Source organism: Pygocentrus nattereri, chromosome 24 (genome assembly GCF_015220715.1).
Source record: "Pygocentrus nattereri isolate fPygNat1 chromosome 24, fPygNat1.pri, whole genome shotgun sequence".
Lineage (NCBI taxonomy): Eukaryota > Metazoa > Chordata > Actinopteri > Characiformes > Serrasalmidae > Pygocentrus > Pygocentrus nattereri.
The window spans coordinates 19,727,411-19,753,228 of NC_051234.1; the positions used below are offsets into that span (position 1 = coordinate 19,727,411).

At 37.8% G+C, this 25,818-nt stretch overlaps 1 protein-coding gene across 2 annotated transcripts in view; it reads left to right on the forward strand.

Moving 5' to 3' along the window:
• sema5a (sema domain, seven thrombospondin repeats (type 1 and type 1-like), transmembrane domain (TM) and short cytoplasmic domain, (semaphorin) 5A) overlaps positions 1 to 25,818 on the forward strand; it is a 246,127-nt gene that overhangs the window by 124,941 nt on the left and 95,368 nt on the right. For both annotated transcript variants that reach the window (XM_017696239.2, XM_017696238.2), the window contains exons 5-9: positions 7,078 to 7,140; positions 11,457 to 11,555; positions 17,952 to 18,165; positions 22,747 to 23,032; positions 23,911 to 24,046. In XM_017696239.2, coding sequence (XP_017551728.1) covers positions 7,078 to 7,140; positions 11,457 to 11,555; positions 17,952 to 18,165; positions 22,747 to 23,032; positions 23,911 to 24,046 — 798 coding nt within the window. The remainder of the gene's footprint in view (positions 1 to 7,077; positions 7,141 to 11,456; positions 11,556 to 17,951; positions 18,166 to 22,746; positions 23,033 to 23,910; positions 24,047 to 25,818) is intronic.

The window sequence follows — 25,818 nt, forward strand, 5'->3', positions numbered from 1 at the left end:
GAAGGTAACTCTTACTGGCACTCTCCATGAGTTGAACTCACTTTGTCTCAAATTGCTCTAAAAATGTGCTTTTTCATTGCTGTTTTTGACATGGTACTAATCACAGTCAGTGCTTAACCTTCAGAAAACTTCACTTTCCCACCACAGGCAGTCAAATCAGAGACTATATGAGCTGTTTGCTCTGAAATGTACAACATTTTTTTGCAAGCCTGTTACCCACTTTAAGATGTATTAATGGCATTAATAAAAGGTTCTGCCAGGATCTGTCAATTAAATCCATTGTTTGCAAATAAATAATAAAAATCCAAAGTTTTCTTGAGTTTTCTATATTTGTTATATGCATTACTTCAAAGCCTTTAGAGTTTTTTTCTTTCTAAGCAAAAAAAATCCTGCAATCTTTCTTGCCTTAACAGTTTTATTAGTAACTAATGACTCATTGTCATATTGACACCTTGTTAGCATAACCTACTAAATTAAATGTTTTCACAGGGTTAAAACCAGGTAACAGGGTTGAACACAGAGATCATATTTCCCATCAAGTTGATATCAATACATCCATCCATTTTCTAAGCCGCTTCTCCGTCAGGGTTGCGGGGGGGTGCTGGAGCGATATCAATACAGTGAAAAACAAAATATATACAACATAGAGTAGAAGGTTGAATATTGAAGGCTTGTTTTAATCAAAATATTTTCATTGACCTCTTATAATCCCAGGCTTATTACACATTACACGTTATTATTCAACAACTACAGGGAGGAGTAATTCTTAGGTTTAGAAGTATGTAATAATACTTTGGGCATGCTGGGAGGCCCTGACCATTTAAGTGGTTTCATTTTCATTCCATTCTATTTTCATTTAAAAGTAACTAAAGGTTAAAAAAAAGTTGGTAAGAGGATTGCGAACTTAGCCTAAAATAGGCAGCATTTAGGAATGGTTAGCTTGACAGGATGCGTATGTTGCATGCTGAGTACTAATAACTAATATAGCTTACATAAATTAAAAAATATACATAAATATAGTCTCTTAATTACTTTAAAAAATGTATTGGGGCATAAATTGAACACTATTCATAGAAGTGTCTGCTAAATTTCTACTTTAGATAACACAAAAGCGGAAAATAGACACATTAAATAACTTCTAAGGAATAATATTTGACTTGCAGCCTGTCTGGTCAGATTCTGAAAATTTTGAAGATTCCAAACCTGAACCAGATCTGAAATTAGCCAGAAAGAGAATACAATATGAGCTGTAAAGAGCTTTACAGAAATAAGTGGTATGTATTCATGATTTTATGACAAAAAAATCAACCACACGGTCTTATTTTGAAATATCCAGAAGATTAATCTAAAAATACAATTTAGTGGCAAACTCAGAGCACAGCAGCTTAGTTATTAGCATAAAGGCTTGCTAATATTGGCAACAAAGGAATTAGGAGCATCTGTTTGGTTGAGCTGTGAATATTAAGAGATGCACACTTTCTGAGTATTTAGATATTTTATGACAAGGTCTCTTGAAATTTTGGTTTAAATGATTAGCACAACATCATCTTGTTCTATTGTAGCACTAAGGGCGTTATCCACCCAGAGGCAAGTTCTCTATTGTTGTGCCATAATGCTGGTTCGTGCTATAGATGTATGTGTCAGCATTCTGCAGTTAGTGTCATGCCCATATTACGAACTCAAAGCTGTTTTTCTCTATGGGAAAAATGAATGGTGTTTGTGAAAATCCCTGCTGTCGTGCTCTATGAGAAACAAAAGCTTCCAAACGTGATACATTTTGACATACCGACATTATTTCCTTTGAACATCGTCAAGTGGCATTTATTTCTTTACTGTCATTCCTCCAGTGACAATAACACAACTGTGTCTGGATCCTTTGAATGGTGAGGTCAGTTAAGAGCTGAAAGAATGATTAATGCTGCATGCAGGCTAACACTTCTACACACATTGACCTCAGTAGTCTGACCTTATCAATATACCCTACCCAAATTAGCTATCTGATGTAATTTGGAAGTTTTGTCAGTTTAAGCTGTTTGAGTAGCTGATGTTGGTAGATAATAATAATAATAGTGCTGAAGTGTTAGCTCACTTGTAGTCTTATTTGTATTTTGACTATTGGATAACCTCATAATTCAGAGGATCCAGTGATACTGGGGAGAAAAATGTACACAGAACAAAAAATCTGCAGTGTGTGAAATACCCCCTGGTATTCGGGAGTCCTGTGTTGGCTGGCCATTTCACCATTGCTAACTTGCCATAGTGGCTCTGATGCTAGCTTCAGTGGTGGCATAATGTTGGATTTAACAGTTATTCTTTCGGGAATGCTAATTTCTGGTTTGACAGTGGGGTCTTTCATGCATTAACTAAAATCTTACACATCTCTTCTTTTGTCTTCAGTTTAAGAAATGAGTAAAAATTCACTGTTTTCCTCAGTCTCTTGAGAAACTGGGCAAGTTTTCAGATTTACCAATACAAAACAGTGGCATATTGTAAAGTTTTCTGAGGTATCCTGAGCACAGGTACAGTTGCTAGGCCAGGAAGGACCAACTGGGTGAACTAGTTTGCTATAGCGCCACCCTTAGGCAAACCAGTGCTGCACTTTTAGTTAGTTAAGACTATTGAACACAGAAACTTGCCATTTCATGGGTGAAGCAGCTGAACAATGACCTTTACCTGTATTTGTAATTGAGTGTCTAATTATAACTTAATGGACAGTATAACATCATATGAAGTTCTGAGGTCTGAGAGGTTAATTAGGTCCCCCCAGGACCCAATGTATTTCACACCTTGAAAATTCCGTCAAAAATCTCATTCATTTTTGTCATAGAGAAAAACTAATATGGGCCTGACAACGTCAAAAGTTTATAGCAAAACGACAAGAATTACTCTAGACTTTTTAAAGTTTTAAGAACTATGAGCATAGCAGAACAAATTTTAGCTAACTAAAGTTGCTTTTAGTTTCTTAGCCCTGTTCATTCCCTTCTAATGTTTATATAATAGAAAATTGAACAAACGGTGTTCAGGGATCATTAATGATTTAGGCACAATATTATTAGATCATTAATAAGGAGGAAAGACTATAAAAGCAGAATGGCTATTTCTGCTGTAATTATTAAGAGCTCGCTGTCGTCTCATTTATCAGGATAATGGTCTCACTAATTACACTTAATCCACATTTTACTCTATATTAAAGCTATTTTTAGCTGAAGTGTTCATTGCTGAAACTCATATAGTGCAGTGCTATCGCTTTACGGTGTTTGTCTGCATGCCATGTGTTGTCTCTGTATGCTGAGCTGAGCTGTTCTGCTGATGTGTGCCATATTTGTAAGAGTGAGTGCCTGTAAAATAGTGTGGTTAGAGCTGGAATGTGAGTTGGCAAGCTGTCAGAAAAACACACTGTGTGTTATTCACCCATAACACTCCAGACTGTGGAGCTACATGCACAGCACTCAGTCACTCAGACTGAGATCCACTCTTTGGCCTGAGAATAATTATTGCCATTTTGCTACTTATGGTAGTAGGCAAAAGTCAAAGACTTAATTTATTCAATTTCCAGACAAAACTGCCATTAAGTACAAATTAAAACATCTTTCAGCACTAGATATAAGATGATCTATCTGCATAAGGAAGGAGAAAAACAAATTGAAGGAAGTGAAGTTCCCAAAATTGAATCAGCGAGTTAAAAAGTACAGAGAACCTGGGACTCCTAACAACCACCTGCAAGAGCTGGTAGACCACCAAAACTGTCCCCATCAGATAAACAGCACTTTCATCTTTGAGAATGCCAGAGAAAATCAAGCTCCACTCTTGATTCAGATCTGAAAAAATCCACAGGTGTTTGTCCATCCTTCCACTGTGAGAAGACCACTCAACACTATGGATCAGAAAGGATGTGTATCTGCCAAGAAACTTTTACTGATAAAAGGAAACAGACACATCAAACAAAGAAGCTGCTGGTGTTTTCAGAATAATGGACTGACCACCGCAGAGTCCAGACCTCAACATCACTGAATGTTTCTGGGATTATTTGAAAAGAAAATTGTTCTGTATGGAACTAAATACCCTTTGCATGATTAAGGGGTTCTTTGCATCAGGCAAGGGTTCTTCAGATCAATTGAGACTGTGCTGTAGATGGATCTATATAAAACCTTTTTGACATGGGTTCTATACAGCTCCGAAAAGGGTTTATCCATTACAATGTCAGGCTTGTTACAATAGAAGAACCCTTTTTGGTGCTATATGGGGCATTTTTCAATAGGGATCTATGTAGAACAATGTACAGCACATTCTCTGCCAATCTGAAGAACCCTTTCATGATGTAAATAACCCTTTAATCATGCAAAGCATGCTTTTAAGAGTTCATGGTTCTGTATAGAACCATTTCCTTCACTAAAGAAACCTTGAAGAGCCATCATCTTTAAGTGTGTAGTTGATATGGTGTTGCTACAAGGCTGCTACAGTATGCCAGCTTGTTGTTAGGGCATTGCTTGATGGGCTGTTGCTGTGATACCCCAGGTGGCTGTTAAGGTGTTGTTAGGCTGTTGCCTTGCTAAAACAGGTGGTTGCTGCAGTGTTGCTAGGCTGTTGCTGTAGTATCCAAGGTAGTTGTTAAGGTATTGCTAGCATAATTGACATAAAATAAGTGTCTGAACTATTTGTGTACACTGACTATGGTGGAATAAAAGGTACCAGTTTAAGCATCATGTTATAGAAGTGGAATGACTCAGTTTCAGGATGTTGAGCATTAATTCCTGTGAAAGAAAAATTGCTATGTATTTGACCGATACAGACAAAATGGACTATAATCTGGAGATTGGAGATAATCTGCAAATATCATGCCTTATATTGTTCCAACAATCTGAGTGCTAACTTGCAAATTCATGACTTAAGCTTCACTGTAGCACAACAGTGTTAGACTGAATGCTTGGCTTTTATTGGGGGCAGCCCGCATTAACTTATGCTTTCATCTATTCTCTATATTCTGATACTGAACTGACCATTTTACAGTTTAGACAAGTCTGAATTCCCTGACTTACATTAATCCCAGTTTTCTCCACCCTGATATGGAAGTCTCAGCTGTGAACAGGCTTTCAAAGAGAAAAGAGGAATTTAGCTGTTCTAGGTGACAGATTTTGGCTTTGTGTTTGTATTCACTCTCTGTCTGAGAAGGGGAAACGCATAAAATGACTAATATTAGCCCCTCTCTTAAAAACCTATAAGGTTACTCAGTGGTTCTAGTTACAGCTATATAACATTTTACATTAGGCAGTGGTTCTTTTAAACTTTAAAATGATTCAGATACATTTAGACAGTTCTTTAAAGAAACATCCACTGGAAGGTTTTTCGTGCACCCTTGGCACCCTTTAGGTGTTCTAAAAACAGGTTCTGTGACTTCTGTTGCATCACTGAAGAAACTTTAGTACCACCTTTAGCCTTCCCTCCAAAGTTGACCCCCAGACAGTCCACATTTTTGCTCTCTACCTTTGTGTTGCAAGCTAGGTTAAAGCAAAATCTAGACTATCTGTGGACAGATCTCAGAACCACTGCTTTAAAGCAATGCTAGGGAACATGTTAGTTCCAATGGAACTTCTGGTCCATTAAAGAACATTTTGATTAAATTAAACATTTTTGTAAGTTATATTTGAGCCTTTATAAAGTTTAAAGAACCATTACATAATGTAAAGTTTTCTTTTATATTATACAAAGCTTCTATACCAATCTAAGATTTATCTTAGAACTGTACATCTGAGGTAAGAACCATTCAGAACTGTATATAAGCATTGTCTTTACTAAAGAACCCTTGAAGAACCCCTTTTAAGACGAGAGTAGCATCGCTCTAAAGAATGCTTTATTTTTAGGAGTGCAGTGATGGCTGAGGCTTTGTAAGATATATGCACTATTTCTCCCTTCGTGCTTCAGGCCCTTGTAATGCTCTGATAAAAGATTCTCCAGACTGTTTCCGGAGAACGTACAGAATAACAAAGTACGTCACCCTACTGCCACTGCGGCTCAGGCAAAGTCTTTGCTGTTTCAAATGAGGCTAATGCTTTAATTCAGGCAAGAAGAGGCTGTTTCTGCCTTATAATCTACTCTTTTCCTTTATTATCATGGTTTCTACATTCAGTCATGGTATGTATTTTAATATGTATATAAGCCTCTGTACATCTCTATACAAAACAACCCTATAAAACACTATACATCTCTGTACATCTCTATACAAAACAACCCTATAACAGGCTATACATCTCTGTATATCTCTATACAACAACCCTATAAAACACTATACATCTCTGTACATCTCTATACAAAACAGCTCTATAAAAGGCTATACATCTCTGTACATATCTATATAAAACAGCTCTATAAAACACTATACATCTCTGTACATCTCTATACAAAACTTCTCTATAAAAGGCTATACATCTCTGTACATCTCTATACAAAACAACCCTATAACAGGCTATACATCTCTGTATATCTCTATACAACAACCCTATAAAACACTATACATCTCTGTACATCTCTATACAAAACAGCTCTATAAAAGGCTATACATCTCTGTACATCTCTATACAAAACTTCTCTATAAAAGGCTATACATCTCTGTACATCTCTATAGAAAACAACCCTATAAAAGGCGAGACATCTCTGTACATCTCTATCGAAAACAACCCTATAAAGGCTATACATCTCTATATATATATCTATACAAAACTTCTCTATAAAAGGCTATACATCTCTGTATATCTCTATACAAAACTTCTCTATAAAAGGCTATACATCTCTGTCCATCTCTATATAAAACTTCTCTATAAACGGCTATGCATCTCTGTACATCTCTATACAAAACAACCCTATAGAACCCTATGCAGTAGAATACTACTTTTTATTCCCTAAATTACCTTTCAATTGCCTATTTTCAACTACGTTTGTTAAATCACACGTTGAAAAGGTTCTTTGGGGAGAGAAAATTTTGTACTCTGACATTGTTTCAAAGAATACAATAAAATCAAATAGAACTTTGATGTTCAGCAATGTTATTGTTTAAGGTATTTATTCCTGTGTTTGTCTGTGCAGGAGGCAGAATGGCACTGTGATGAGTTCACCAAAGGAGCCTGCTTCAGTCGAGGGAAATCAGAGGTTGGTTTCAATTTTATTATTATTATTATCATTATTGTTATTATTATTATTATTATTATTATTATTAATAATAATAACAATGTTGCTATTTTGTTTGTGTTCAGCACATAACTGTGAATCCATTGTCATTTTTTATTTATTTACTTTACATAATTTTATAGTCCTCTGCTTCCATTGTGTGACAATGTCATGATGCTTGAGTGAATCAAAATGTCCGAATTTACTTGGAAAAGAGTCTTATTGCATTATCTTACATTTATGGTTCCTAAAGCATTCCTCAGGTACCCCATACAGGCATTTTTGGTCCAGCTCCATTCACAATACATGGGGATACACCAAAAATTTATATATACTAATTTATTTATATGTTTACCTATTGTGATGTACATTAAATATTGTCATGTTTCAAAAGCCTGTCTTGGCGAGACTCAGCTGATTCCAAACTTTTCTCACTGCTGCTAATAGAATTCCTTTCTAAACTCTGTTTGAGCCTTCAGCTGTATAGATTGCATGGAGTTGTAGTGGAGTGTGGGTTGTCCTGTGTGTCTGAAGGTTGACTGAGTCTGAACAAATCCCTCCGACACAAAAGCTGAGTTAGACTTTATCTGCTGTAAAGTCCCATCTGACTGCAGCACAGCCTGAGAGCATGGAGGAGCTCGGCACACATGCTGAGCCATGCTAAGCTACTTTAGCTAGGCAAAGCTATCTATGATCCATCCTCCATTGTGTGACCTCTCATCGAACCTCAGGGCCTCTGGTGTATTTTGGTAACTGGACTGTGGTTTGGGCTTCTCTGAAGGGTCCAGCTGCTGTATTTTGGAGCTCTGTAATGAGCAGGGTTATGCTCTGACCAACATATGATTGTCATTCGGAATTACAAGCTAGGTCACCTTCCACAGAGAGAGATGGTCTTTATGAGTTGTCTGGAATTGTTTCCCGTCCATATCAGCTGTGCTGTTCAGCAGCGGAGAACAGAATGAAAACTGCAGCTTTGTGAAAAATATACTGAATAGGAAATCCACCAGATTTTTTTTTGCATTACTTAGTTATTGAGATTAAAACCCACCAGTCAACCTACACATGTCTTCTGAATTATTATATGTAATGATGATGATAGTAAAATGGTGATAAATCTGAAAAAAAAAAGTTTTTTCTTTGGAGACTATTTTGCCTTAAAACTCCCTGCATGTGCCTCCCCAGCATGAATGTTGTTTTAGTAACATGTTTTAGGAGTAAGTTTTTTTCTCAAAACAACTGTAAAACAAAGTCTCAAGCATTGTTTATAGCCATTTCATGTAATAACTTTCTGTGAGGGAGCTTTTAGGGGTGAACTTTTCTGACTTGGTTAGTTTCTCTAGAACAAAGCATTTTGCACCAAACCACTCTGAATTAATTTGTTTACAACTTAATGATTTAATGATGCAGAAATTTAGAACAATGAGTGGAGTTTTTGACTCATACAGTGCTGTGAAATTTCCTTTATTTTTGCATATTTGTCACACTTGAATGATCTGAAACATCAAACTCATTTTAATAATAGACAAAGACAACCCAAGTAAACACAAAATGCTGTTGTAAAATAATGATTTCATTTATTTAAGGAAAAGTGCTGTTCAGCTCTACCTGGACCTATGTGAAAAAGTAAATGCACCCTTATCTTTTAAATGAACTAGTTAACCAAATTCAAGTGACTGTTGGGTTCAGTTTCACTAGCCACACTCAGGCATGATTACTGCCTGACCTGTTGAATCTAAACATTACTTCAATAGAACCTGTCGATGTGAAGCATGCTAGAAGGTCTCAAAAAGCAGCCATGATGCCACATTTTAAAGAGATTTAAATACAAATGTGAAACGAAGTCATTGAAACCTACCAGTCTGGAAAGGGTTACAAAGTAATTGCTAAAGCTCTGGGACTCCTGTGAACCACAGTGAGAGCCATTATTCACAGATGGAGGAAACTTAGAACAGTGGTGAACCAAAATTTTATCAAGAGCGCATCGACAACTCATCCAGGAGATCACAAAGGAACCCAGAAGAACATCTAAAAACCTGCAGGCCTCATTTGCCTCAGTTAAGGTGAATGTACATGATTCCACAATAAGAAAGACACTGGGCAAAAATGGCATCCATGGGAGAGATGCAAGGTGTAAACCACTGCTGACCAAGAAGTGCACAACAGCTCGCCTCACTTTTGCCAAAATACATCTAGGTGACCCCCAAAACTTTTGGAACAGTATTCTGTGGGCTGATGAGTCAAAAGTGGAACTTTTGACTAATGAGTCCTGTTACATCTGGTGTAAAACTAACACTGCATTCCACTATAGGAACATCATACCAACCGTCAAACATGGTGGTTGTAGTATGATGGTTCAGGGCTGCTTTGCTTCTGCAGGACCTGGACAATTTGTCATAGTTGACTGAATCATGAATTCTGCTTTCTATCAGAAAATCCTGAAGGAGAATGTCCGCCCGTCACTTTGTGACCTAAAGCTCAAGCGCAGTTGGGTCATGCAGCAGGACAATAGACTGAAATACACAAGAAGTCCACATCTGAATTACTCAAAAAAGACAAAATAGAGGTTTTGGAGTGGCAGAGTCAAAGCCCTGACTTTCATGCAATCTCAAGACCTTAAACAGTCCCAATGTACCCAAGTAAAACAAATGAGTGGCCAAAAATACCTCCATAATAATGTAAAAGACTCATCACATGAAAAACAATAAGCTGCTTTTGTCAAGCCAACTTAAATATGATTTTTTGCATAGCTGACTATGTAATAAATATGTAATTGCGTAAATGCATTTAAATAGCATATTTTTTTCTGTTCTAGCTGTGCCGAGGCTGTGACTATGATTATTTTATGTACCCACAGTAGCATCATAACATGATACATTCTTTGCAAACTCATAAAATACGAATTTTACAAGTAATTTTCCCCTTTAAATTTGGCATCTGGCTTCCTCTGGGGCCACTGCTTGAAGACGAGAAGGTTTGATTGAGTTAATGGTGTTAAATCAGCTCTATTTGTTTGTAAAGCACACAGTGCACAGCCACTGTATTACTTTCAAAGTGTAGCAATTTGTCAGTTTTTTTTCCTCTTTTTTGCATAAATGTATCGCATCATGACATGACAGGGACATTAAATCTGTGTTTATTTACATAGAGAGGAGTGCTGCCTCCCGGCCAAATTACATTAGCAAAAGTGCAAAGAAGAATGTTTTTCTGAGTCCGCTGTGCATAGAAGAATGAATGGCTTTATGAGTTAACAGGCGTTCTGATGAGCAGATAAAGGAGACCCCTCCGGCTTTACCACAGCAAAGCACTAAATCAACATCCTGAGAAAGAGAGGGCCACGGGGTTTCGAGTGCCGCAGACGGGCGAGATTTACTGCCTCCTAAACTCTCCATAGGCTCCATGAAAGATAGAGGTGCTCTAGCAGAGAAAGTCCTTCAGGTGCTGTAACAGCAGCAGATATATTTTAAACCCTAACACATTGTAAATGCAGTACTTTGCATGCCTTTCACTGAGTTTGTGGAGTTACATTATTCTGGCAGGATTATTTTCAATATACAGCGATAAAATGTAAGCACCGATGCAGAGTGGCCAGTTTATTGGAAACACCTACCTCATACTTCCACTCACTGGCCATTTTAATAGAAACACCATGTAGACCCACAATATAGGTTTATAGTTACAGTTACTGCAGCTGCACAATATATCACCCCCTCCCCTCCCCCACATCTGCCTCATCCATCAGTGGAAAGGGACCACCATAGGACCACCACTGACCAGATTATCTGAGTGATGGATCATTCTGAGCACAGCAATGTTGAGTTTTTACACATTGTACCATTTTATTATTGTACCATTATTATTACTGCTGGTGTAAATGAGACCCTCCTGTTGTTTAATTTACAGTCAAACTGACCACTACGTACAGTTATTCAAGTTATTAATTTTTTTAGAATTAGAAAAACAACTTTTAAATATATCGCTGTTGTCAGAAGAAAACCTTGTATCTCCATTCTTGACGTTTTTCAGTTTTTGACAGAATTTGAAACTACATCATACCCTTTATATTGTGTGTAAATTTCATGATGGATGGACCAAAAGAAATGACCTAAAATTATTTGGAAAAAATTCTGGTTCCATTGACTTGCATTAAAAGCAGCGTAAGTTTTTTCCTTTTCCTGTAAAGTTACCATTTTGGAGATACAAGGTTTTGTTCCGACAGCAGCAATATATATATATCTGTGTGTGTGTGTGTGTGTGTGTTGGTTACTGTTTTTGCCCACTGACTTTTTTTTTCTTCACAGGAAGAATGCCAGAATTATATCCGTGTCCTGCTAGTGAATGGAGACAGACTTTTCACCTGTGGCACTAATGCCTTCACTCCTATCTGCACCAATCGCACAGTAAGTAGAACACACTGGGTCACTACACTGACCCATGCTTAGTCTGTATATGGATTGCGTACTATAGTTTGTTATAGTTTGTAATATTTATGCTAAAAGACTTTGATCTGTGCATTTGTACACAGTTTTGCTTGACGATGGAATGTAAATTTGATTATGGTTCTCGAAGAAAGGAATACACCATAATGGAAATGAGCCTATTGGGATGTTTTGTGTTATCCTTGACTGTTTCTGTTGTTATATTATAGCAAAGTCTAAACAGTGCTGTTTAATTTTAAAATCCAATTGATCAGTCCATGAGATACGTCTCAAATTTCACTATAGTTTGATTTAATTACACCTCTAATGCACAACTGCTTTGGAAAAGGTTAAAAGGTCAACTGCCTAAACAATGGTTACTTAAGGCTGAACCTCGACAACAATACTCTTATTATTGCGAATATTTTGAAAACATTTATATTTTTGTTACTCAGATGCCCCCTGCTGTGTTCAGTGGTCATTTCGGTGTAATTCAGGTGTCACATGCTCTTTGTCATGCTGGATTTGATACAGCTCACTGCAGTGATGAGAAACAATGAAGTTGGCCTGGTTTGCGTACGTATGTCCACTATTGTTTCCGGCCCTCAGTCTTTTCTCAGTGATGCATATGAGTGAGTTATACTGAGCTTTGAATAACAGGATTAGCCCTGAATCCATTCTCCATCTCTGACTAATGATGGTGACAGTTTGGCTTAATTTACAGTGACAGTCATGTCCTCATCGGCTCCAGTAAGACTGACAGTAGCCCTGCATGGTGTTGATAAATCCAGTAGTGTTATATTTCCCAAATACATCACGATATGATATTTAAACATTTGTATTAATAAAGTTAATATTAACATTATACAATTAGTACTTGTGATCAAATGTATTATTTAATTCCATTTATTTAATATCTTTAATCTAATTCATATTTTGTTGAAAATGGAGGCTAAAGAAATCTCCACAAAAATTCCCAAAAAATTCACATGTGCATGAAAAAAAAGTCCATGAGACCCCACAAGGGCTACTGCACTAAAGTGTAATAACCTTAGTACTTGAGGAGAGGGCACAAACCAAACAATGGGACACTTCTCTTTGATTTTAAAACAAGAGGTTAACTCTCTAGAGGTTAAAGGAATGATAATGACCTCTGCTGTCAAAACATTACAAAACAGTACTTTCAGGCACCTATATAATATAACAGCTATGTGTTGTATAAGTACTGTGACAACCAACCCCATATTCCTCAGTTAATGACATTTAGCCCAGCATTAGCTGATTAGGAGAAGATGGTAACAGGTAGCTTTATTTACGATAACATTTGTGCCCCCTCTTTGGCTCTTTCAAGGCCGACAGACATTATTGACTTCAAGCTGGCAGACCCCAGACGTGTAAAAGTCTCTTTTGCTTCACGCCGGCAAGACAGCACTGGCTGGAGCATCAATCTTGGAAGGAAGTGAAGCTTTAAAAGCTAGCATCAGTAATATACTCTTGTGTGTCCTCACGATGTGGCCGGTAAATCTGAATCTTTAAACAAAAGTGGCTCAGTGTGGCTGAGACACAGCTGCCGATGGCCTTTCAGCTAACCCTCTTAATATGCATTATGGATGTTGTGCTATATCCGTGAAGGCTCTTGTTGTCTGAAGGTGCTCCATCAATGCGTGCCTTTCATCTTCCACCACAGCGAAGACACAGGCAATTGCTGCCGCTTTCTTTAGCCAAACATGCTAATTCACACGGGCTTTCGCAGCCAGCTAAAGTGATGTTACCTCCTAAAGGAAGCTGAAAGACGTCCAGCTGTTCACTGAAGTCCCCTCTCAGCCAGCACCAGGGATAATCCCTCCTTTACACTGATTACAGAGGGCAAGTGTTGTGGCCATCAGCTGCTTGTAAGATAATATGCTCAAGTGAGACGACACAGGATCTAAGCTTTCCCTAAGGACTGATTCATAGGGATGAGTCCAGCTCTGCTTTGTAACATGGACACAAGCTAGCTAAAGATACACTGCACATTAAGAGTTTTGGGAACATCGTTCATTCTTTTGCAATGCTTGATTTTGTGATTCACTAATACGAATGTAACCAGGCTTTCACATCCAGCTAAAGCCAATAAACAATTGGCTAATTCATGCTCCACCACAAATGCATTGTAGCATTGCAGCTGTTGACAGGATGGACAAGCTTTGCAAAAAAAACTGTTCAATCCAACAAGAAGCTATGAAACTTGACTCAGTTTATATCATAATACCTACATTTAGAGTGAGTTATTCATTCAACCTAATGAGAAACTGTAGAACACGACTCAGTTTATATCACAATACCTACATTTAGAGTGAGTTATTCATTCAACCTAATGAGAAACTGTAGAACAGACTCAGTTTATATCACAATACCTACATTTAGAGTGAGTTATTCATTCAACCTAATGAGAAACTGTAGAACAGACTCAGTTTATATCACAATACCTACATTTAGAGTGAGTTATTCATTCAACCTAATGAGAAACTGTAGAACACGACTCAGTTTATATCACAATACCTACATTTAGAGTGAGTTATTCATTCAACCTAATGAGAAACTGTAGAACAGACTCAGTTTATATCACAATTCCTACATTTAGAGTGAGTTATTCATTCAGCCTAATGAGAAACTGTAGAACAGACTGAGTTTATATCACAATACCTACATTTAGAGTGAGTTATTCATTCAACCTAATGAGAAACTGTAGAACACGACTCAGTTTATATCACAATTCCTACATTTAGAGTAAGTTATTCATTCAACCTGATGAGAAACTATAGAACAGACTCAGTTTATATCACAATACCTACATTTAGAGTAAGTTATTCATTCAACCTGATGAGAAACTATAGAACAGACTCAGTTTATATCACAATACCTACATTTAGAGTGAGTTATTCATTCAACCTTTACCAATACTGTACTTATAAAATGCTCGAATAAACTCAAAATGATCAGATTATTAATGTATTCATTGTAACACCCTTACAAAATACCTACATTTAAAGCATCAAATGATATCAGATTAAATGTATTTTGTATGTGTGTGAAAGGTCATCCTGCTAAAATACATTGAGTGTAGTTTTTGGTCATGCAATCAAGCTAATATTTGCATGGCTGCAAATTGGTCATTGTTGTTGTTTCTAATCTGCTTAGTCTTCTACAAGAAACAATAATACAGTCCAGCTTTTAGTATACCATTTTTAGCTCAGCAGCACCTGAATGGGAAAGCTCTTAACACTCAACACTGCATGTGTTTATGGAGAAAGTCCTACCCCTCACTCAAAAGATTGAGTAAAACAAGTCTGGTAAAACAAGTTTTTACCAGATGTTGCCAGTGATTACAAACATGCTTTTGAAATGGTAATTCGGCATTTGGTGAGGAGCTTATATATCTCTCACCATTTAAAGAGACAGGAGTGTAGTCTTCTATGAATAACTGCTAAGATGGCCACCAAGTGGACAGACTTTCCCATAAGGACATAAGGCATAGCATACAGGCCTCCAAATGGCTATTCCCCTGGGACAGAGGAAATGAACTTGTTTGACATTTTTTTTAATTAATAATTAATAAAAAATATCTCATTTAATTCAGTATTAAAATGTAAAGCTAAATTGAGGGACCAGTTTAAAGGCTACTACCTTACTACCTTAGATTGATTTTTTGTTACCAGAATGACCAACAGTTGCTACCAAAATTCATTTGTGGGTGGAGCATGGATATATCAGTCAACCAGAAATCAAGATGGACTTTGTACCTTGTTAGTTCATGTTTCTGGTCATATTAAGCTGGACTATGTATATCCTTTAAACGACAAAGCTCTTGTTGGTATGTATACCAGGTTCTCCTTAAATGATAAATTGACCGTTTTCTTTTCAAAACTTTTGTTAAACTATTGTTTTGGCGCACAAGTTCACCTCAGTGGTTTGAATGCTCATCACAATGCTCATGACATCACAGCAAGGGGACAAAATAGACCTTTGTTTTGTTCCCAGAGTAGCACTGTTCCTAATACTGCCACAAAATTTTACATGTGTGATATTGGTTTCCTCTAAAACTTTGTTTTAAGAGTGTCAGATTTATTGTAGGCTCAAAAAAACCATTAGCCATTTTTTTTTGATCGTAAAAGAAAAGAGGTGCATGTAAAATCTGTAGACGCCAGTCCTTGCACCCAGACAGATTCCGTTACACTGTAAGCTTTAATTGAATTTCCTTTTCCACTCAGACACAGTGTCTTAAATTATTCTGACATTTTCCCCCCTCTTAGTTCGTGCAGCTGATTTTTACACCCAGCGAGTGCACTGTCAGACTGCCAATTCTGGGCTGTGTTGTTATATATTTTCAAACACGGGCAGCAGAATCTTTCTGCTTTTCCACTTCATCCTGTTGTGAAAGCTAAAGCTAACCTCAGCCCCAGTGTGGCTCAATAATGACTCCTCCAGCAGTGCAGATGGATATCTGTCAGAGTGCATCTGGAGCCTACTCTGAACTGTGGGGAGGAGCATTAAGAACACATTCAGCATCGAAAGAAGCCACAAACCACTGCAGAGTTTTGGCTGTGTTAGCATATCCCCAGCGCTTAATGTGTACAAATGTCAATTTCCTTCTCCGCCATGCTAGCTTCCCCTCGGCTAGCTAAATGTCACGCTCGGTATGAATCACGGCCATGCCGTACGCCGCACATAAGGACAAAACGAGTGTGTGGGGAGCGATTAGTGTCTAGCTGCCGCAGACAACGCTTACCGTGACTGCCAAGTAATGAGATAAAAATGTTGACGCTTCTGAAATTAGCATTGGCCCACTCCACAAGCGCACGTGTTGCATTAAATGACTTGGACGGCAGCTTTTGTGTGGCCCAGAGCTCTGGATTCTGCAAGACATTAGCTTATACAATGGTGTGCAAAAGTCTTAGGCCATTGGAGAAAATTATATGTAAAGCTAGCTATCTGGGCTGTGAGCATTTATCTGTTTAAAAAAAGCAATAACATTAGAATAAATACAAATAAACAGTATTTGGCTGGAGTGAGATTTTCATGTGGTGGAAATAAGTGTTAGCATGTAGGCCCGTGGTTCTCAGACCAGTCCTCAGGGACCCACAGTTTTGCCAAGTCTTTGGCCCAATCCCATTTCTTACTTTTACCCCCTACCCCTGGTTTTCAAATGTGACCTTGCCCTTTGGATAGTGGTTGAAATCTTCCCTAACAAAATAGAACAACCCTCAAATAAAACAGAACATTACTTCATTTACAGCTACTAGCGCTGCTCTGTAGGCGACCCTGCCAGTCTGCAGTGACAGAAGAGGAGAAATAAGTTCAGTTCTTCTTTTAGGGCATGAGATTTTTTCAAAGAGGGGGGGATGCAATAATTATTTATTATCGCCCATCTCTGATTCTTTAGTAATATGAAGCTCAAGTCAGATATTCACCAGCTTTTTATTCAAATGTTCCTGTTGCTCCCTAAATGGTGCAGCAGTTACAATCTGATGCTTTAGGTGTTGGAACTGATGGACTATTTAAGGTGGAACAAGAAATTTAGCTAGCTGGCTATATTAGCATACTATTAGTATGACATTAGCATGCTATTAACAATGTTTTATGCTTGTTATGAAGAAAAGGTCCATAATATAGGTATCTAAGGTAATACAATGGTTTTTAATCATTTTTAACAAAGAAAATTCTCACATTTGTGAGTTTTTTATTCGCTTGACCAGCCACCTTGCTGGTTTTACTTTTTTCCTCATAACACTCTGTTTGGAGTGAACCTCCAAAATTCTCTTTACAATGTTCTGTGTTTGTTTATGTTTATTTATTTATTTATTCTGTTATATGGATGTTTTAGTTGCAGTAATACACTTAGTTTTAAACAATTTTCATGACTGCCTAATCTAACTGTGCTCTCTCTCTTCTTCCTCTCTCTCTTCTTTCTTTCTCCCTTTGTTTGTTTCTCTCTCTCTGTCTCTGTCTCTCTCTTCTTCCTCTCTGTCTGACTGTTTCTCTCCTTCTGTCTCCCTTCTCACGCTTTTCTCTCACACATTTTCTTTTTCTCTCTTCTTTCTCTCTCTCACACTTCTATCTGTCTTCTTTCTATTTCTTTCTGTCTATCACTCTATCCTCTCTTTCTCGCTCCATCTGTCTATCTCTCCTATCTCTTTCTTCTTTCTATTTTTTGTCTCTCTCTCTCTCTCTCTCTCTCTCTCTCTCCCTCTCTCTTCTTTCTATTTCTTTCTCTGTCTCTCTCTCCCCCTTCCCTCTCTCTCTCTCTCTCTCTCTCTCTCCTTTCTATTTCTTTCTCTGTCTCTCTCTGTCTCTCTGTCTCTCTCTCTCTCTCTCTCTCTCTCTCTGTCTGTCTCTCAGTTGACTAATCTTACAGAGATCCATGATCAGATCAGTGGGATGGCACGCTGCCCCTATAACCCGCTCCATAACTCCACCGCGCTCATCACCTCCAGTGGAGAGCTGTACGCCGCTACTGCTATGGATTTCTCTGGCAGGGATCCCGCCATTTACCGCAGTCTGGGGGGTCTGCCCCCACTCCGCACGGCCCAGTACAACTCCAAATGGCTTAACGGTACGATTGGGGCGGCTCAGGATGGGGCTGGAGTGGGTTGTTTTAGTTTGTAATGATGTAAGTCAAAATTACAAAGTTTCTGTTCCCCCTTTGCCTAAAATGGCAAAGTCATTTTTAACCTGGAGGAAGCTGTCCTGGAGCACTGACAGGAGAAATGTGTGGGTAGAGCATATGGAGTGGCATATAGGACAATATGATCAGCTTATAAGTGAATAAAAACGTTACCAGCAGCAAGGAGAATATTATTAATGTGTATAGAAGACAATGTTGGACCTATATTGACCCTGCAGGACACCTTTAGTAACCAGACAGGGGAAAGAAAGAACTTAGCTTTATGTGTTGTGACCTTGGAGAGGTAGTCAGTCTGCTTAGTCTATTTATTAGGATGGAATGATCAACAGAGTCTTTGGCTTTGTCCAGGTCAGTGAACTTGGAAGAGTCTGATGTTTAGTGTCTACTTCTTTAGTTTTCGCTCTGGAGCTATAGGGCTAATTTAACTAATAGTTGGCATTTTTTCCATGAGAAAAGCTAAGGCTGGCTTTACAAGGCAAAACTTTCTCGCAGCTTGTTGCATGTTGTAAGTTGCTTGCAACATAACTTCCATGCAGCTTGATAGTTGCAGCTCAAAAACAAGCAAAATTGCATGTGATACATTTAAGAATTCCTTGAAATAGTAATGAAACTTTACTAAAACACTATTTTAAAAACTATTTTAATTTGATTATTTGACAAACTATTGCTTTAAACCATCTGAATACATAATAGTATATTACAACATTAGAAACCCTTTCAATTTAATTCACTTTACTTGAACCCTGACACATAACACAGACATAAGAATGTCATGGCAGATGTGCTGTCTTATTTGTCAGGACAGATTTTGTTCAGTGACATTTACTTTTTCCCATTACTGGTAGTTGTCATGACTGATGCTATAATGTTTAGACATTTTCATTTTTGCTGTGTGTTGTAGTTTGCAGTCAAACCATCAAACATTAAAATAATTAACAGTAATGGTACCATATCTAAATCTATCATGACCAAGGTCATTACCAGCTTCATAGTGGTCCACACTGCAGCACACTGTTTCACTTAGTGCATAAAACCACACTGCAAAATATATTTAATACACCAAGAAAATATATACAGTTAAAATGTGCCAGTTAGACTTTTTAACTTATTTGGTCAATTATTTAACTAGTTATTTAAGCTGAAACTACATGCAAAATGCTTAGTTTCATCTGCTTAGTTTAATATAATATTATTATTATTATCATTATTATATTAGCAGTTTTTAGGGATTTTGTTTGACAAGCATAATTTGTTGTACTCATAAACACTCACATTTACACTCTATATTCTCACACAAACTCTCATATTTATTTCAGAGCTCTAGCTCAGGGGTTGCAACCCAAATGCTAAGAAGAGCCATTTTCTCCTTTCAACAAAAATCAAATTACTTTCTTTTTTTACCGTCTTGCCTCAGTATGTGCTAATGTAATAGTATAGGCAAAAATATATAATTTCAACGAAAATTCAGACTTACTTTGCTCTGCTTTAAGCTTTAGCTCAGCTATAGCCACTTTTCTTGCATCTCCAGCAGGAAACATTTCCTCAAAAATTGAATAGTTTCTTGAAAAATGTTTGTCAATGTTCGACTTTTTACAAAGCTCTTTATTCGCCAGCTTTCTGTTTGAGTTTTCCCTTTCCACCTAAAATGGTGTCTGAGGTGGCAGAATTTAACTGCTGCACAATTTAAGGTGGAATGGGACAATTCAAACAAGAAGCTGACAACTTCATCTTGGTGACTTTTTAGTATTTGAGAGTTTCTCACTGCAGATTAAACACATCAGGAAACCAACAAAGTGCTTATAAATGCATATAAGTCCACATGTCTCTGAATTATGGATGTTTATCTTAAATATTTCTTGTTGTCTTTTCAATAGCTACTGGCTAGGTGAGATTGTTGTCTGCACTGCTGTGGTGACCAGCAGTCTGTGCACCAACCTTCAGGTTTGAAGGGTGAATTAGCAGTTATAGGCTACATTACCTCCAGCATTTAAGACCATTTATTGTTAAAACTGTGTTAGAACAATCAGCAAAGCTTTATTTTACTGCAAAGGAGGATTATTTTATTTTTACCTAAAAATCTCATTCAAGGCAACAAGGCAGTAAACGAGCCTCATGCGGCTCCGGAGCTGCATGTTGCCGACCCCTGCTCTAGCCTGTAGTGTCATACCTGTACATCTTACCAAGAAGTGAAAGTCATAGTGTCTCCTACTGAGCAATAAGTGTGTGGGTGAAATACAGCTGCCCTGAGGTCAGTATGGAATCAGTCATGTCACTGCTGTTTGGATAGTTTTAGAATGCAGGCCTATCCAGATAGGCTACACATTACCAACACATAACACTGAAATTCATGACTTGAGATGCATGAAAAATAGCAGGACTCAAGTAAATGTTACCATTCAAATTTACTTATTTATATGTAACTTTTTACAACAGCTGATTGTCATATATCAACCATGAGGTGAAAGTAAAAGTTGATTGTGAGTTGCAGGCAGCGTAACCTTAAGATACCCAGCATCCTGCAGCAAATGTCTTCTTTTCATTCAATTATTCTGTCGTTTTCAGTGAAGGTCATGGCACTGACATTTGCTTTCGGCACACAAAGCAAATTGGCCTCTACTTCAAATGGCTTGATCTTGCCACATCAAACTCCCGCATCCAAATGGAAGAGTGCGCCTCAGTGGAGGAAAAGAAAGGAGAGGTCAACGGCTATCTTGTCAGTGCGGAATTTTATCTGATTCCCATTAAAAGATAATTGGAAAAATAAATTAAAATCAAAACACGCAGCATACGGCGCAGCCTTCAGAAAAGGTTTAATAAATTTCAGTTTTATGGCAAATTGATTTTTTTCCTCCTTCCACTCTTGATGTCATTGGTCAAGCCAAGAAGGAGCTAGTCCATTGTAAAGGAAATTAAATCATTGTTGACAAAAACAGCGCCTTTGAGTCCAGCGCAATTTTACGTGATGATTAATATTGAAAAACTCCCGCAATCGTCGAGCATGAATGGGGTGATATAATAAGATGAGTGCACTTGTTCCAGCCATTTCTCATCTTAACCTTTACGTTCATTCCTGATGAATGGCTACGTCCATTACCTCATTGTGAGATTAATAAAAGCGCCATTCTCTTAATATAAATGACGTTCCATAAGTCCTGCTCTATCGACTTGATGCAATATCAGTACTAGACTTTGAATTTTTCATTGGAACCTGACTGCTCATTTCAGGTACATTATTTCCTAAATATAAAGTATGGTGCAAAAGTCAGAGACCCTTCATTTATTTAATTCCCAGTCGAAACAGCCATTAGGTACAACTTTCTGAGGGGATTTCAAGCTCCACTTTCACTTCAGATTCAAAAAATTGGTAGGTGTCCATGTTCTGCCCATCCTTCCACTGTGAGAAGACAACTCAACACTATGAGTCTGAAAACATGTGCAGCTGTAAAGAAACACTTACTATAAACAATGGACTGACCACCAGAGACTCCAGGCCTCAACACCACTGAATTTGAAGCGGAAAATGCAAAACCAACTTCTAAGACTGAACTTTGGAGGTGTGGAAAAATATCCCTGCAGATTTCTTTGAAAAACTGAAAGTGAGCCTCCTGAAAAAACGGAAGCTGTAATGAACGCAAGAAGTGGATGCACTAAATATAGTTGAATGCAAAGGTTTAACACATTTTAATGTACATTTACTACTTATTTGCTTAATTTAACTTGTTGGAAAATAAGTGTAAAAGTAATAGTACATTTTTTTATACATAAATGCAGCAAATACCTAGAAATTGTATGTTGTAATTTTCAGAAAAATGCCATATATGATTGTATTCACTGTAGAGGATTTGTTCACTTATTTTCACTTAGAAAACTAGCAAAACATTTGTTGAGTTGTTAAGGCTTCAGTGTGATTTACTATTAAATATATGATTTCTGATGCTGAAAAATCAATAGCTTGTACCTAATGGCTGTTTTGAATGGAAATTAAATGAATGATGATGTCTGACTTTTGCACAGTACTGTATTTTGGGATTGGATCAGCTTAAAATTTCTCGCTCTGGTTCCTACGGCTTCTCTGTGCTTTATTCTTCCTTTATACTTTCATGATTTACCAGGAAAGACAAGCACTGCAGTAGCAGATGACATCCACTCATAGTGCAGTACACACTAAAGGACACTAAATTAGCCCTTTGTCCTCAAGCCGGAGTCAATTTAGTGCACCATGAATTGATTCAGACAACTGAGGACAATTGATTCACCACAAGTCAGTTTGTTTCCATTATTTTGGGACAATGCAGAATAATAAGATGTATTGCATGTAGCAGAAATACTAGATATGGGCACCAATATAGGAGTTGTGGCAAAGTTAAAATAAGTACTCATCCTCTACAGGGAACAGGGATTTTTGATGTAATAGGTAATGTGTTGTATGCAAAGAGTTTTAGGATTAACTGGTGAAAGCTAATAACGTGCTACATCAGTTTTCTCTTCTCTTTTTTTGCTTAAATTTAGAGCCAAACTTTGTGTCCTCCTATGACATTGGAAACTTCACCTATTTCTTCTTCCGGGAGAACGCGGTGGAGCATGACTGCGGCAGGACAGTGTTTTCACGTGCCGCTCGAGTGTGTAAGAATGACATTGGTGGCCGTTTTCTGCTGGAGGACACCTGGACCACCTTCATGAAGGCCAGGCTGAACTGCTCTCGGCCAGGAGAAATCCCCTTCACCTATAACGAGCTGCAGGGCACCTTCTTCCTGCCTGAACTGGAGCTGCTCTACGGCATTTTCACCACTAATGTGTGAGTAACACCTGAGAATGCTTATAGGATGTTTATAATAGCTGAGTTTATTTTTGCACAAAATAATTACAGCAATTTGTATATGGAGATTTCTGTATACCTTCTATACAGAGTCCAGTAAAAGTATTTGAAACACAGTTTGTGTTGTTTTGGCTTTTTTATTCTAGCACATATGGTTTGACGTACAATGACTGTGAGGTTAAAAGAGTCCTGTGGAGAACTGGGACAAAATGGATAGATAAGCAAACATTAACCTGCAGCAGATGAACCTGGTTTGTTTGTTGTGGTTAACTGAAAGCTAACCATAACAAAGCATTGCCCAAGTAAGTCTGGAGGAAGAAAAGAACATAATCCAAAGCAGAACACTTTATCTATGAAACATGGTGGTGGTAGGATCATTCTAGCATTCTGGTTTATAGCCTCAAAATCATGGTCTAATATGCTGACGTTCAGAGCTAAATCAGCAAAAACTGTATTATTCTCCAAACACTTAAGCTCTATACTGTGGGCATTGTTGTGTGTGAGTCCCCATTTTATGCCACATTTCTTTCAATTGGACCTGAATCTTTTCAGAACTGAAATCTACTTCTTTGTCCTGCCTGAAGATGACACCAGAATGAATTGATTTCAGTATCATTTCCATGTGATGCAAAAGGGATTTTTCTGTTTCACCACAAGTTTACATTCACACACTATCTCTCTGGCTCCTGAAAATGTAGCTTATGTGTGACAGGCAGCAGTAGACAGCTTCATTTTTCATGCAATAGGCTGCAATGTCTGATGTCCGTAATTGACAGTGTGAGAGTGAACACTAGAAAAGGGTGTATGTATGTATGGTGTGTGTCTATACTTCATTCTCTGTCTTCCTTCTCTTTCAGAAACAGCATCGCTGCCTCAGCAGTGTGTGCCTTCAACCTGAGCGCCATCACCCAGGTGTTCAGCGGCCCTTTTAAATATCAGGAGAACTCTCGCTCCGCCTGGCTGCCTTATCCCAACCCCAACCCCGACTTTCAGGTGAGCTACCAGCAAAGACAAGCACTGCAATGGCAGACGACATCTGCTCATAGTGCAGTACACACTAAAGGACACTAAATTAGCCCTTTGTCCTCATGCTGGAGTAAATTTAGTGCACCATGAATTGATTCAGACAACTGAGGACAATTGACTCACCACAAGTCAGTTTGTTTCCATTATTTTGGGACATGGGGCAGAATAATTTTTTTAAAATAATCAGATGTACTGTATGTGGCAAAAATACCAGATATGGACACCAATATGGGAATTGCCGCAATGTGCCTCTATCTAATATTTAAAATATATACAGTCGTATGTAAAAGTGTAAAGCAGTTAAATTACCTGTTTTTTTATTTCTAAAGTTAAAATAAGTATGCATTCTCTACAGGGAACATCTTTAAATGTGTCATATTTCTGCATATTGTGTGTGATTTCTATTACTTGCTGAGTTTAACATGTTAGGGGGAAAAAATAAAATATGCCATATTTTCTCCAGCAAATTGTCCATTAACCCTCTGGGGTCTAATGGCATTTTACATATCTTTCTAAATTTGCCTTTAAAGGCACTTGCATATAACATGATAGTCATACATCTTATATCAAAATAATTTTTGTTGCTAAATTCCAAAACCTGTTCAATGGCTGTAAGGTCTTTCAATGCCAATGCACAGTTGAAGAATGAAGGGTTTCTGATGTGATGTGTAAGTCCTTAGTGATGTACACATCTAGAAGCAGTCAATATATAAACATTTCTAAAATGTAGGAATTTGGACCTAGAGCCACCTGAATTAGCATTACAGAGACACTTATTTGTACAGGGTTAGAAATGCAATAAAATTAATCAAGTGCAGGTATTTAAGGGCAGCAACCCAGCATTGCCTAAATATTCTGCTCTTCCAGAGTTCAATAAATATATCATCAAATCTAAACATCTGTCTGACGACAGTTTCTTTTTTTTATGCAAATACCTGGCAATACAGATGTGCATCTGCTATCATCATGAATCCTTGGTAAAGGTGTCAAAACAGACATAACCACCTGCACAACCACAGAATATGGCCAAGATACGATACAGCAGCCTGCAGAGCTCTATGGCTACAACTGACTTGATCAAAAATATTCTCAGCTCTCAATTTGCAGGAAACAATAGCTTTCATACCTACTATTTTGTGGCTAGGCAGGCTGTGCAGAACATAAGCAAAGATTAATGATTTTTTGGGCAAAATATCTAAATTTAAGTGCAATATTGCTTTCAAATGCTATTTAGTTTGTGTATGAAATGTCACACTGTTAGGACGATTAAGTGGAGTTTTTGTTTGAGGTAGTGTTAGCATGGTTTCTAATTTACTGTTGTTTCAAACCCACATCATTTTGATTAGCTACAACAACGCAGTCCAGCTCGGAAAAGTAACATATTTTAAAAAATAAATGAAAACATTCTGCGCAGGCCGGGAGTCCAAGAGAGCACAATTGGCCTTGCTCTCTCTGGGTGGGCAGGATGGCCCTTCCTCTCCCCCATCAGTCAACACGATGTTAGTCAGCACAGGCTTCTGTTAGCTGACGTAACATCTGGCGGTTGTCCAATGACGTTGCGTTAGCGGCAGTTCGAAAAGATGCGGTGGTGCTTCACAGGTCTTGGAGGTCCTGTGTTAGCCTTCACCCCACTAGCACTGGTAGTATCGTGTGATTGTTGGAGTCCTAACTAGCGGGTGGAATTAGAGATGGCTGAAACTGGGTATAAAATCAAGGTAAAATCCAAAAAATAAAACTTG